At 35.8% G+C, this 13,888-nt stretch overlaps 2 protein-coding genes across 3 annotated transcripts in view; one reads left to right on the top strand and one right to left on the bottom strand.

Moving 5' to 3' along the window:
* The window catches only part of fen1 (flap structure-specific endonuclease 1), a 44,056-nt gene extending 36,591 nt beyond the window's left edge, over nucleotides 1-7,465 (bottom strand). Inside the window, exon 1 of the mRNA XM_039747553.1 lies at nucleotides 7,038-7,465. Within this exon, the coding sequence (XP_039603487.1) occupies nucleotides 7,038-7,119 (82 nt within the window). The 5' untranslated portion in view covers nucleotides 7,120-7,465. The remainder of the gene's footprint in view (nucleotides 1-7,037) is intronic.
* A 3,263-nt stretch (nucleotides 7,466-10,728) lies between these two features.
* The window catches only part of LOC120525330 (trichohyalin-like), a 47,820-nt gene continuing 44,660 nt past the window's right edge, over nucleotides 10,729-13,888 (top strand). For both annotated transcript variants that reach the window (XM_039747538.1, XM_039747531.1), the window contains exon 1: nucleotides 10,729-10,809. In XM_039747538.1, coding sequence (XP_039603472.1) covers nucleotides 10,776-10,809 — 34 coding nt within the window. In that variant the 5' untranslated portion in view covers nucleotides 10,729-10,775. The remainder of the gene's footprint in view (nucleotides 10,810-13,888) is intronic.

Genomic DNA, 13,888 nt, shown 5'->3' with positions numbered 1-13,888 from the left:
CATTAATTTTTTTTGTGTTTTGCCACTCTATGGTAACTCATCAATATTCATAAATGGGGTGGAACCTTCAACCAAAACACAATGGTGTGTAAACGAGAAAGTGTAAAGTCAATTTTAGAAGAAACTGAGCCATTAGTTGAATCAAACAATAATGATAACGATGCAAATTAGTCACCAGACGTTCACATGGATAGCAAAACTGATGTATACAGATAACCGGACCACTGTGATATGCATGGTGAATTTGACTCTGTGACGCCTAATCATGGTGCAAGAAGCTTAATGGGGGAAAAAAGGGAAAATGACTGCAATCAAGAAGAAGGCCAATACAGATGTTAGCCCCGTAAGCACTGTTCAAAATGCAGCAACCATCAACATTTGCTTCAGGGGAAATGTGAGACACTAAACCTTGCACTGTGGTGGCCTACAATAACACAAGGGGCAGGTCGGCCGTGCAGTTTAGGCACTGACATTCTACCCTCTAATATGCAAGCAACAAAAACTTTATAAGAAAAGCACACAAACAAACACACATATACAGTCCCAATTGTGGCTTTGGGTTGTGTGTTGGTGACTGTTTCTAAACATATTCCACAAAGGATGTGTACTAAATCTGCATCATACAGTAGTACACACTAGACATACCTTCTCAACTGTATTTATATATTTACATGTGTTACACATAACATTTTTGTTGAAAAAAAACGTAATTTTTGGCTCATAACATAACACAAAGGAGGATACAAGTCTGCCTGATGCTTCATTTTCAGCCTTCTTCATTTAATAAAAAAAAACCCCAGAATTTCATATGAGCAATATATTTACATAAATACTAATAGCATTTTAGCTTAAAAGTTACAATTACAATAAATTATCATGTTGTGGATGTAATTAATGTACCAAACCAAAGATTCACTTTAATATCATGACTTATTAATCTTATTTTAACTTTCAGCTAGTTAACTGTATCTGATAAATATGTTCATGAACCTATACAGAAAGAGAGTGGGTTTCTATTTCTATTCTATTCTATATATTTTTCATCATCAATGTATATAACCCCACCATTTTTCTCCTAGGAATGCCTAGAGGAGACATCTTTGTGTATGTTACCAATCTACAATTTTACTTAAGACTAAATTACAAGCCTGTCATTTTCATTTCTTTAATATCCCACCCCCCAAAGTACATGATCAGCTTACTTTATATCTAATACATTATATGAAAAGCAAAATTACATATTTAAAGTTGACATTTGTACTTTTGAATATAAAACTGCTTCTTTTTAGCATAAATTGGTAAATACAAGCTACAAAATGTTGATCACAGGTCTTTTTGAAATTAACTGGAAAGACAATAATGTCATAGTCTTGAAAATTAAAGATAATTGCTTTGATTAAATGATTCCTATTACTGTTTACAAAGCTGATCCAGAGGAACTCTAAACCTAATCAGTAACTGAAGCATAAATTGTGAACTGAACAGTGGCTGAAGAGTTTCCTCTTATTTTCAAAATGCCTTGCAGCAAAAGAAATGCAGTTTTGATTAAACTTTTAACTGGCAAAAGGGCACAGCATTTTCATTTTATGCTCTCTCCCAACTATTTTACTTTACCATACTAATGTACTCTATACTCCAAAAAAATCAAAACCTGCCTTCAATCTGTGCTTTACAATACATCAAGAGTAGTACAGATCATTTCTAATAGCCAATTGACCACAAGACTGGCACTCTCACTATTTGATTGGACAATAAAGCACGCCCATGAAATGCCTGTAAAACAAACAGTTACCCATAAAAATAAAGTGTTGAAGGTTTTTCCAAAAGCACACGATAGTAGTATTGGATTGCTGAAAAATGTTCAACTTTGAGAAACTCATTATTTCAGTATATTTTATTCCAGATTACATATGTTTGCATTTAAATTAATTATAACAAATACTGCGATAATATTATAAAACAGGTTAAAAAAAAGAACTGTTAAAGTTTGGATATTTTAAATATATAATAGAATTATTTTTTACAGCTGTTAGGACTTAGGTAAACAGTGTAGCCTAGTGGTCGCGGCATAGGACTATAAAGTGCAAGGCTTCCAATTCAACACATGAATTTAATTTTAAATATGATGAGGAATTCCCTACATGTATCAAAAATGTTTAAGACTGTATAGATAGGGGTGGAATTTCACCAAGAATTACATAATTATGGGAGAATATTTAATTATCTCTGTGTGCTTAGACTAGACGTTTACTTTGTTTTCAGTAAGTAATAAAAAATAAATATTGAATAGTGTACTCAACACAGTTCAGAAACAGAAATTCTACAAAAAGAATTATAAAAATGCTATAGGACACCTGGCTGTAAAGCTTCCTGTTGGGGATACCAGCTGGACGCGGTTATGTTTATAATGCACATGTAAAGTGTGGAGTTTTAGTCTACAATCAGTACTTGCTCCAGGATTGCAGGGTATGAGGAAAGATTCAAAGAACAGAATTTTCTTGGTTTAACTAAGGATAACATGAGTCATACTGGAAGATTTTAAACCTATAAAAAAAGTATTGATCATACATAAAACTTTTATAGTAAACACGTTCCCAATGGACTTTACAATTACAAATATGCTGAACAATGCTTTACATATACTGTATATATTCTTAGAACAGGCACACAGGCAGGATGCATGACTTACTCAGGGTCACACAGAAGGGCAGGAAGATTATTTATATAATCTTCATCAAGTTCAGTCTTTGAACACCTGCACAAGTCTCTAGCTAGAATTTTTTTTTGCTATTTGGTACACTTTATGCTATAATGAGACAACATTTAGATACCACGACACACAAATTAAGGTACACCTGTGGATGAACAACTCAAATTTCAGTCTGATTAACAATAATTAGGACAACATAAGATTATTAAAATAATACTCTTTAATATAGCCACTTTTCACTGGAGGGAAAGAAAACAAAAACTCCAGGTAACAGCATTCCCAAAGAAAATAAATCTCAGTCTACAGTACTATCATTTATAAGAGATAAAGTTCAACTAAATTTAGATGAAATCACGGTTCTAGTGACCACCCGGCCCGTCCTCAGAATTCTACAAGATTACGCGTCTGTGACCAGGCCAGACAATCCTTATATCATTGGATTCCAAGGCTCCCAATATCTGGGTCATTTTCATGGGCAAGAGTAGTGGTTGGACAAAATATACTGCAACAGTGGCACCTAGTGCCACAGCAAGACACTAAATTATAATCAGAATATGGGGTCAGTAAGAATTTATAATAACTTTGATGTTTATATTTTTTTTGCAAAGGACTAACAAACAACGAGAGGTGCAATTTGCACAGCTAATCAGCAGTTCTAGTCTGGGTATGCTATACTAAAGTTGGGAGTCTTCAGCCTGGATTTAAATCTGGAGGCCAAATTGTTATGCAATCTTCAAGATCATCCCACAGCTTTGATGTCCAGTGGAAAACAAAATGGATTCCCCTACAGCTCTTTGGTTAAACTTTCAAATACTTTGTAGACAATCATCTCAAAGTTGTAATGTATGCATTGATAAGCGTAGATAAAGTAAGTAGAGCCAATAGGGCTTAGCACCACCTATTCTATTTTCTTTACATTCGGAACACCATTTAAAATCATTAGATATGGCTTTATATAGCGATATAGCCTTCTTTGAGAAAATCAAAGAAAAATGTACCTCTATTCTTTTCATTTGTCATTTAAGGAGCCCTCTTCCAAGAACATAACCTAGATATTGTACGTCCTGATTAGCCAGGACCACAGTGCTTTTTAAAAACATTGTTTAAATGACATAAATCCCCTAACCATGTATTAAAGAATGTTCATAGTAAAATATATGATATATTTAAAAGTATTATTGCCAATATAAAGAAAAAAATTACTTTCAGAATAGGTCTGTTAAATATACAGGCAGTTTTTAAATATTTTTCACCCTTTATGAAATTACTCTCTCAGGGATTAGTCTTTTAAATGTCAATGCTGTAGAGGCCACTTGAATATATAAAAGCCTCTCTCTCCTTATCCAGAGGCTGCCAGTCATTGTCTAACCCACTTTGTCCTGAACAAGGTCGTGGGGGTCTGCTGGACCCTATCCCAGCTAGAATAACACTACAAGGCATGGAACAAACCCTGGACAGGGCACCAGTCAGAGTGAGAATAGTTAACCAAGAGGAACAATGTATTTTTGGCTTTGCTCATCTATATGCCTTGTGGAAACACGGGGTGCACACAGCCACCTAAACCCCGACACAGACAACCAGAAATGCAGGTGCAACAAACAACACTTTATTTTGAGCTGGGAAGCACTTTTCCTCACTCCTCAGAGCACAACACAATACAGCACTAAACAGACTAAGACAGTCCTTTTCTTCCTTTGCTTTTGCCAGTCCTTCTGCCGCCACTGCTCCTCCCAACTCTGGCTTCCCGAATGGAGTGAGGCGCTTTTAAAGAGACCCTGGGAATGTTCCAGGTGCCTCATTACTTAGACCTGGAATCACTTCCAGGTGTGGCGAAAGCCTCATTTAGGGTTTTGCAGCTCCCAGTGCTGCCCCCCAAGGAACCCAACAGGGCTGTGCCACACTCCAACTCCCAACATGCCCTGTGGGAATCCATAGTGCCCTCCAGAGTCACAGGGTAGGTAGTGTCTTGTAGATGCTCTCTCCCCAGGTCCTTCCATTCAGCAGGTGTCCCGGCCAAGAAATGGCCATGGCAGCCCACCACAGCCTATAAAAGTATTCTGGCTTTTTGGGGTGAATGGTTTTTGGGGAATTATGATTTTTATTTTTACATGTAGAGTTCCTACTTATTAACTTACTTTTTATCAAGAATTTCCTTATCCAAAAAGGGAAACAAAGCCAGACTGATGAAGATGTTACTCTCTGATAGCTGGCCCAAAATAAAAGAGACTTTACTTTTGCGACCTTTGTTTCCTTTCTTTTGGATATTTTCAGAAATTACAGAACAGTCCCACTAGAAATAAACAACTTATGTTAGCAGCTTTTTCTAATACGGTGTTCCCTCCTTGTGCTTACCTCTCCAGCTGGTTCTTACTACAAGTGAATTGAGGCTTTTGACTAATTTGTGACAAGCCCAGGCCATTTAAAGCTGTCAATATAAAAAGAAGGATTTTGAAATCAGCCCTAAACTTAATGTGAAGCCAGTGTAAAGACTTAAGAACAGGAGTTGTGGTCGGACCCCCTACTTCTAGTAATGATTCTTGCCAGCAGCATTTTGAAATTAAATGAAAGCTAAAAATGCAACTATTTGAATAGCCACAGGCATTTCTGCCCAAAAAAAATGGATAAATTTACATCGATGTATGCTTCACAGGCTTAATGTTTTAATGTGTGTGGCAAACAAAATGTGTCCTTTGATTACTTTAGCATATATTTGATATTATGGATTTTCTATGTTGTCAAATAAAACTTTATAAAACTTTGACATGATAGTTCAACCATGAGATAACATGGTCCAATGCCAGCATTTAACTGAAGAATAGAGAGAAGAGTAATTTGTTACAATTATTGTATTCCCTGCTTTCTAAAAACATCTGTGAAAAAGCACCTTGAAAATCTTTATTAAAAATAATTTTTGTATAAGTGTGCCAATATCTGATGCCACATGTAAGTAGCAACACATTGTTCTGAGATTGTTCAGATAAGGAAGACAGAAGTTTCGAAGCAAGGTAGTAACACAAGGGCACACATATTGGCAGATAAAAGGCAAATTTGACAGAAATGTTAGAAAGTGGCTTTTCCTACAGAAAACTACCAAGGAGTGTGGTTGAACATAGCACCTTACAGGACTTAGCAAGTCAACATGTTATTTTGTTACGTGTTAGAAACTGGCATATTATTTTATCTGTTCTTTTGAAATATTACTTCTTCTTACAAGTATTGTTACATATATTTTACACATGCACATATTTTTATAAAACACAAAATGTATTTACCTTAAGTCTCATTAGAAAAAAAAAAGTGTGACTAAAATTTTGTTGTTTTCTGTTTTTCAGAAGGCAATAACTTACTATTTTTTAATTACAGCCTGTAAATAGATACACATATGTTGAAAGTATTATTGCAATGCAACAGGCATACCATTTTGTTAACATGAAATGCATTATATGATAAAAGAAAAAGCAAGCAAGTGCTCCGATTAATAATCACTTACTTCCTTCGGCATTGTTTATAATCCTTTCGATATCCGATCTTATTTAATTTCAAGATACCTCTTAAATCAAGTGCCGCTGTATTAGTGCTGTATAACAGGTTAAGGATTCTGGGTTCAAATCCCGGGCCAGACCACCGTCTGTGTGGAGACTTTACATTCTCTCCCTGTCCTCAGGGTTTTCAGTTTTCATTGCAGATTGTGAAGGCAGGCTGACTGACAGGTTAAAGTGAAAATGCCCGGCACACGGATGGGTACTCAAGTGTGTAGGTTTGTTCTTGCTTTGTGCCCAGTGTTGACAGGATACGGTGGTTAAAAAAAAAATGAAAGAACGCTGCCTAAATTTTCCATTACGAACATTTTGTGCAAATAATATCAATTATTAGTGAGAAAAGCGCTATATAAATGCAAAGAATTATTATTGTTACTACAATACTCAAAACGTATATGCGCAGCTATGCCAAAAAACTGAAGATTTTGTGTATTTTTATAAATTGATGTTGGTAAGGTCTGCGAGACCATCTTCGGAGAATAGCACTTCTTCAGAATATATTTATTTTATCATCCGTCCTATATCAAACCTACTTAATCGAATTCAGGGTCGTGGATATTAAGGTTAACATTGACCTAATACATATTTGTTGCGGAAACCTCCTGCAAAAGTCCACTTGCACAGCTCTACTGTAATAGTAAACATGCTTAAAACACGTAAAAAACGGGCACTCCAATTGCAGGCTTTCTGCTATTATAATACATTACCAACACTTTCAAATGACAAACTACAGCAGCTTTGTCATCATTATTTTGGCATACTTTTTCTTTTTATAAATATATACTTACCAAAGTAACTCTTAATGTCATTTTCCTTAATCGCTCCAGGAGCCTGATCAGCGATCAGCTTTGCCAAACCGTGGATTCCCATTGCAGAAAAGACACTCGAAAGCAGCACTAAAAATGGCCTGTGCCCTGTAATACCTTCCTGCGCAGTACCGGTGTTAAATATTCACTGAAGCCTATGAAGTTTCCGAAATAAATATATTGTGTGATATTTTTACTAAATTGCTGTTATAAATACTCGAATGCCTGTAACCTATTTGTTACTTTAAAGCTTTAAAGTGTTCGTTTCCCTATACTGTATGTTGTTGCACAGTAACTCTGCTTGTGTTGCTATCACCCATGCCTCAAAAAAACCGGCGCGAAATTTCTCGAGTAGACTATAATAATCAATCTGCAAAAGTGTTCTGCTTCTGCAAGAACCTACGACAATGCTAGTTCTATTACTCGCGTCTGGGAGAGCCCAAGCGCAAGGAAAATATTCACGTTGCCCATTTACCGCACGGCTGTGAATGGATTGTGGTTGATTGGTTCTGTCTGGATTGTGTGACAATGTGGCGGTGTTCATGGAATTGGCGTACTATTTTCTAGATTTTTCGTAATTACCTGAAAATGTTAATTTCCTGTTTTATGTCCATTTTTTAATATCCTACAGTGGCAGCCTTTCTATCTATCTAAACTATTACCTAACATTTACATTTCTTTTTTTGTAAATTGTTTCAAATTTTATGCAATTGCTGGAAAAGATAGAGTATTTTGAAAAGGACTAGAAACTATTTTTACATTTTGTTGAATTTTGTGGCAGTTGAGGAAGAAAACTGATCTATTTGGATTTTTTGACGATCTAAATGAATTTAAAGAAGGAGACAATTTGAATTTGTTATGATTAAGGTTACTGATTGCAGGTCTTTGACGTGAAACAACGGAATAGGCATCCATCCATCCATTATCTACCGCTTATCCGAGGTCGGGTCGCGGGGGCAGCAGCCTAAGCAGGGAAGCCCAGACCTCCCTCTCCCGCATCGCCCCCAGTGTGACACAACATAATCTAATTTACGGGACCGATTCTTATCCCAATAGCATGTGGTGGGTAGTTGATGGATGCGAAAATTAAGCATATGTGAAGACTCGCCATTGAAACATTAATATTCGGCAGAATCACGTGCGTTCGCTTGCGGAGTCGGCTCATTTGTTTATTGGGATTACTATGGAAACTGCGTCCCATAATGCATCTTGCACAAAATGACGGCGCGTGGAAAGTGAGTAAATATTTGTGTGCAGCTACAAATTTGCATATTTTAGAATTCTGCCTGTAGATAGGAGCGTCTCAGAAAACAAGAATTGTATCACGCACATTTATACAGGACTAATTTACAATTGCCGATTAGTCTCCCACTCACGTGTTTGGAAGTTTGGGATTAAAACGTGCAGAGTTCACCCGGACAACGGTTGGTCCTGCGACTTGAATCCGAGACTTTGGGACTTTTGAGACAGCATTGCTTACCGATACACCTTCGTGCCACCCTGAAGTTAACTTTTCAATTGTTATTTTATTTGCAGATCATATATCCACAGTACACTTGCCTCTGCATTTCTAAATGTGAGGAGTTCAGGCTTTAGCCATTAAAGGCTGCAATGCGTACGTCCTTATTCATGCTTAGTTTTTCAATAAATCTATAGGTTGCCATTGATAACTCGGGGGTTTGTGGCAGGATTGGCGCACCAGCCACTGTAAAACGCCCTCACAATGTTCCGTTCCATTCGAACTAGTGTGGTGTTGAGGTGTCACCCGTTACACGGCTGCGCTCGGGTCCTAATTTGGGGATCCTGAGGTGGTTCGTCACGTAGTGGGTGCAGTAACGTGCTCTATCCGTTCATTATCCGAAGATTTTCTTCTATGGGCTGGCTCCATATCCCACTGCGCCATTGTCATGTAAATATGTTACAGGAGCATGAAGAAAAGAAAGCCTGAAAAATACAATATACTTTTAACATTCACTTAAGTGGTTCATGTTACTTTTGCATTATTTGTATTATTGTCAAGTTAGAATTCTGCAGTCAAAAGAGCAGATACACGTTTAGTTTTATGCTGATCTGTAGTTGAAAAGAGGGAAACCTTTAATGCCTTTGACCCATTCCCCTTACAAAAGTACTTAAAATTTTAAAAAGACTAAAATGACATATTGACTCTGTATAATGTGTAAAGCTGGTGTCACAGTATGTGACTTCTAGGCGTAGGGTATGTCAGACTTAATAACTGCTATTGCTGATCTCATCGCAGGACATTGTCAATTTTAGCAACTAAAAACCGATAACCTTGTCAATTTTAGCGACTGTGTGTTGACTTTCCAGCACATTATTTACTAATTTACAAGTCAACCCCCCACCCCCAATATACTCTTTAACTTTATTTAACGAGATTTCTGCATTTCTGCTTCCCCACCACCAATGTGAAACAATCAACAATGATTTATTAATCTGTGTAAGATATGTAGAGTGATTTTTGTTGCATGGTATCTTGTATAATGATAAGAAGGTATAAAAATTGGTAATTTATTTTATTGTTTTTGTAACACATATAAAAGATTTGGACTCCTTTTCTTATTCATTTTCTCACCATTTTAAGAATTGTTTTATTATTAAGAGAATGACCACAAGAGGCTGACATTATTGCAAACAGTAATGACAACAACCAATAAAGCAACTTTGTCTTTTTCCGTTATGTTATTGTGCACATCGGCTCTGTTAAACAATATTTAAATACATTTAAAAAAATAAAAACCTGAGCTTGATTGTGGCAGAGAACATATCTAGCTGAAGTTTGTGAGGTTTGTATGTTATGTTTCTAATTATACAGACTGAACCATTTTATTCAGCAAGTTACACTTCATTTGATTAACAGAAAAAAAAAATAAAGAAACGCCATCACAATTCTACTGAAGATTTTTTTATGATTTTTTAGATTTTCAGTCAGAGGCTCCCAGAGAGCAGCTTAGTTGCAATTGTAATGTATTATATAAAAGTCTCCCTGTACCAAGACATTGTTAACACCGTGACCAACAAAGTTCCTTTAGAATCATGGTTGAAGGCTACAATAATAGGGTAAAATTTGTACTTCAGCATACCTACCAGCTTTTTATAGAATAAAAGGTATAAAATATTAACTAATGCTGTATTATTTACTTTAAAAGGCATAATGCTATTTCTGATGATTATAAAGGGTATCACATGTAAAATGTAGAATTAGTTATTCAGTTACTATGTACCTTCTTATTCCTGGTCCTAGAGGACCACACTGACTACTGTTTTTTCTCTTTCGGCTATGTTCCTTTTAATTTTTATGCGTGGATAACCTTGAAACACAAGTGAATTCACTTTGACAGAAATGAGCAATTTTCAAATGAATGTATTCATGCAAATGTGTAAAAAAAAAACACTTAAGATAGTCTTGTAGTCAAAGGGTTAATAAAACTCTGTAAAAGGGTGGGATTTCCTGTTTAATGTGTGTCCAATCATTGCTTGTGAATTTGCATAATAAGTTAAAGTAACTTATTCTGATTGGCTGCAAAGGATATAAGGCTGTCATTGAATAATGAGTATATGACCCCTAAATAGTATAAAATGGAAAAGTCGAGAAATGTTCAGTTATTGCAAGTAGGCCCTACATCACACAGATTCTTTCAGCCAAAACCTTAGGGATTAACTACTATATTTTTTAAAGCATATTCACTCTCATAGGTAAAAATGTCAGCGCTGCAAGAGACAGAACATCTTCCAGGTATGGCCTCAGATTATAACTAAGAAAGCTGATGATATTATATACAGTGCACATTTTAAATTAATTAACTATTTTATTTGAAAACAAACACCATTTCAATGGTATAGGATCCCTAAGGTCTGATGTCTTTTCTGATTCCTAGTTTAACCTTTGCTTTATGCCATGTTACATAGCAGGTGTTTAAAGAAATAAAGTTAATAAAAAAAAAATGACAAACCAGCATATCAAATCTGAATCTGTAAAGCGTTATCTTGCATTGAATTAATTCTAAGTGTTACTAGAAATAATATTTTACAATAATTCAACTATATAATCTGCTTGAAGATATCAGTTTAATGTTGTTTTTTCTTTTACATCAGGGCATCTGCAGCACTTTTAACACATGTAAAAATCAATTACTTTTACTGAGTCATTGCAAAGATTTTACAAACAATAAAATGATTTCTAATTAAAGTTTAGGGAAAAGATGTTTAGTTGTCCAGGGTTGTAGCATTAGCAAGATGGATTTTAGGATATTGGAACATTCAAGGTTGCCAAGAAGCACACCAATTCTGTTAATTTCATTTCTCCAAAGTATCATCATATTTTTTGCACGTCCCCAAAGTCCTACACTATCTGCCCCACTACTTAGTAATATTTTTCATGTGTCTGTGATTCCAACAGTTGTGAGAGATCTGCCCTTAACAAGTTTCTATCTGTGTTTTTGTGTTCAAGATAAAGAATTAATTTTAAAGTAACAGTGCTGGTCATTGTACTCATTCCCTTAATAATTTTAAAAACTTTAATCTTGTCATCCGTTAACCCCCATTTGCTTAAATTGATAGGGTTCAGCTCCATCAATTTCTCCTCACTGCTCATATATACTAGACCCAGGATCAGTCTAATTGTTATTCTGTGGTCCAGTACTGCTATGTATGTTTTTGTAATTTGGAGAACAAAACTGCACACAATGCTCCAGGTGTGTCATATTTAATGTAATCATCACCACGTTTGAGTTGTACTCTCCACATACACAGTAACCTAACATCCTATTTTAGCCTTCTTAATGTCTTCTGTACATACGCTTTGGACAGCAACAAGGCCATTAGGACTCATAGGTCCCTATTTTTAACTTGTAGACCTTCAGTTGTACATTCAAATATAACAGTTTTGCTTCCTATGTTTAATATTTACATTTATTTCAATTAAATTTCATCAGTCACAGATTTACCCAAGTCTTTATTCTGACCAGATTCCCCTGTAGCAATTCTGCTGATTGCTGTCCCATCCAGTTTGGCATCATCTGCAGGCTTTACAGCTTGTCATTTCTATTCTTTTATTTATATTCGTAAGAACAGTGATCCTAGAGAGACAACACTTTTAACATCACCTCATTCTGAAAATGTTCCCATCACCATAACTCTTTGTTCTAAATGCTGAAACCAGATTGTTCACCCATCTGCACACTACGCCTCAAACTCTCTCTCTGAAAATCAAGATAAATAATATTATATTCACCTCTTGCCGTGACCATTAACAGGAAAACTGGACAAGAGGAGGGGGTGAGATATCCACTTCTCCAACAGTATACTCGTTTCGCTTCTCCTAGAATTTAAGTCTAGTAGTGAAACCACATCTAAATTGATCCTGATTACTGACTAATACATCATTTGTTGACATGTGATGCTTGATATTTTCTTTAGTATTAATGATTAATCAATGCATTGTAACACCTTGATTATTATTTATCAGTGAAGTGCAGTGAATACGGGAAGTAGTGGATGCAAGAAACAAGCTCATCCTGGTAGAGTGCCCGACTATTAGAGAATTCATACATATACCTGTACATTCATTCACATATGGGTCTGAAAGTGTATCTTTGCCAGCTAAAGTCTTGGTGTAGGCAGGTGAGAAGAAACCAACTTTATCTACAGAAGATTACAGCTATAAATTCTTTCTTCTTGTGTCCATCTTATGAAGCAATGTACTCACACTATCTGTCTTTTGGCAAGAAAATGTGGGCCTGCTTCACTCAGTAAATGTACCCAAAACCAAGTCCTGTCCTTTCCTTCCTACTACTTTTTAAAGATCTGTTGTTTATGCGAAGAGGGCTGCTCACTTATGAAGATGATAGCTAAGGATAACAATCGTAACCGATGTGTTCAACCCCTCAGTAGTCATCTAATCCAGTAGGAACAAGCACATGATAGAATCTAGTCAGCAACAACATTTGTATATATAGCACATTTTCATACAAATGGTGTAGATCAATGTGCTTTAAAGGATGATCAAAAAAATGTATATGAAACAGAAATAAGATTAGGCAATACTAAGTAACAAAGTAAGATCAGATGGGTCGGAGGAAAAAAATAATAACAATTTGTCAATAACAAAGATAAATGGAATTGTGAAGAAACATGAAACTAAACAAAAAAAAACCATTAACCATCTTACCTCAAACGGATTTCCACAGTGAACACATTTTACATTTTTGTTCTGGTTCAATCAGTAAGTCATCAATTTCTCTTCACAACCATATGATTGAATTTAAAGCTCTAAGGAGCTGTAGTCAGTCTCAGCCACAGAAGGCACAAAGTGGTATCTTTTCCCATTGAAGAACACTTTTGTACTGCTAATTTAGAGTTTAGTCAACCCACACAAGGAAAGCCATGTGAATATGATGTTTAAGTTCAACCTGACATAGATGCTTCCCAAGCATGGATGTGAATTAGAATCCCAGCACTAGAAGCCAGTAGTCGTAGAGCACTTTAGAAAAGAAATATCTGCCGACCAGTCTGTAGTCAAGTGATTGGTCCATGATCCATGAGAGGCTTTAAATCCTGAACTCTTCATGCCAATGGCTGCCCTTAGGAATTGGTGGTATTATTGTTAGTTTACATGTGGGTGATTTACAATTTCAAGATAGATTACAAGATCACTTTTTACAGTTGGAACACAAGCAGGTTAGGTGACTTCTTTAAAGTTTCAGACAGTTACTGAACTAACATCTTTGTAGTTTACAGAAGAAGAATACATTATCTGTAGTACTTTTCTCACTTCTCAAAGTAAAGCCCCATTTAATAAAGGTTTGCAAGAAATA

The sequence above is a fragment of the Polypterus senegalus genome, chromosome 1, assembly GCF_016835505.1.
Source record: "Polypterus senegalus isolate Bchr_013 chromosome 1, ASM1683550v1, whole genome shotgun sequence".
Lineage (NCBI taxonomy): Eukaryota > Metazoa > Chordata > Cladistia > Polypteriformes > Polypteridae > Polypterus > Polypterus senegalus.
Note: the sequence above shows the minus strand (reverse complement) of the source record. Positions and strands in the feature narration are given on the sequence as shown.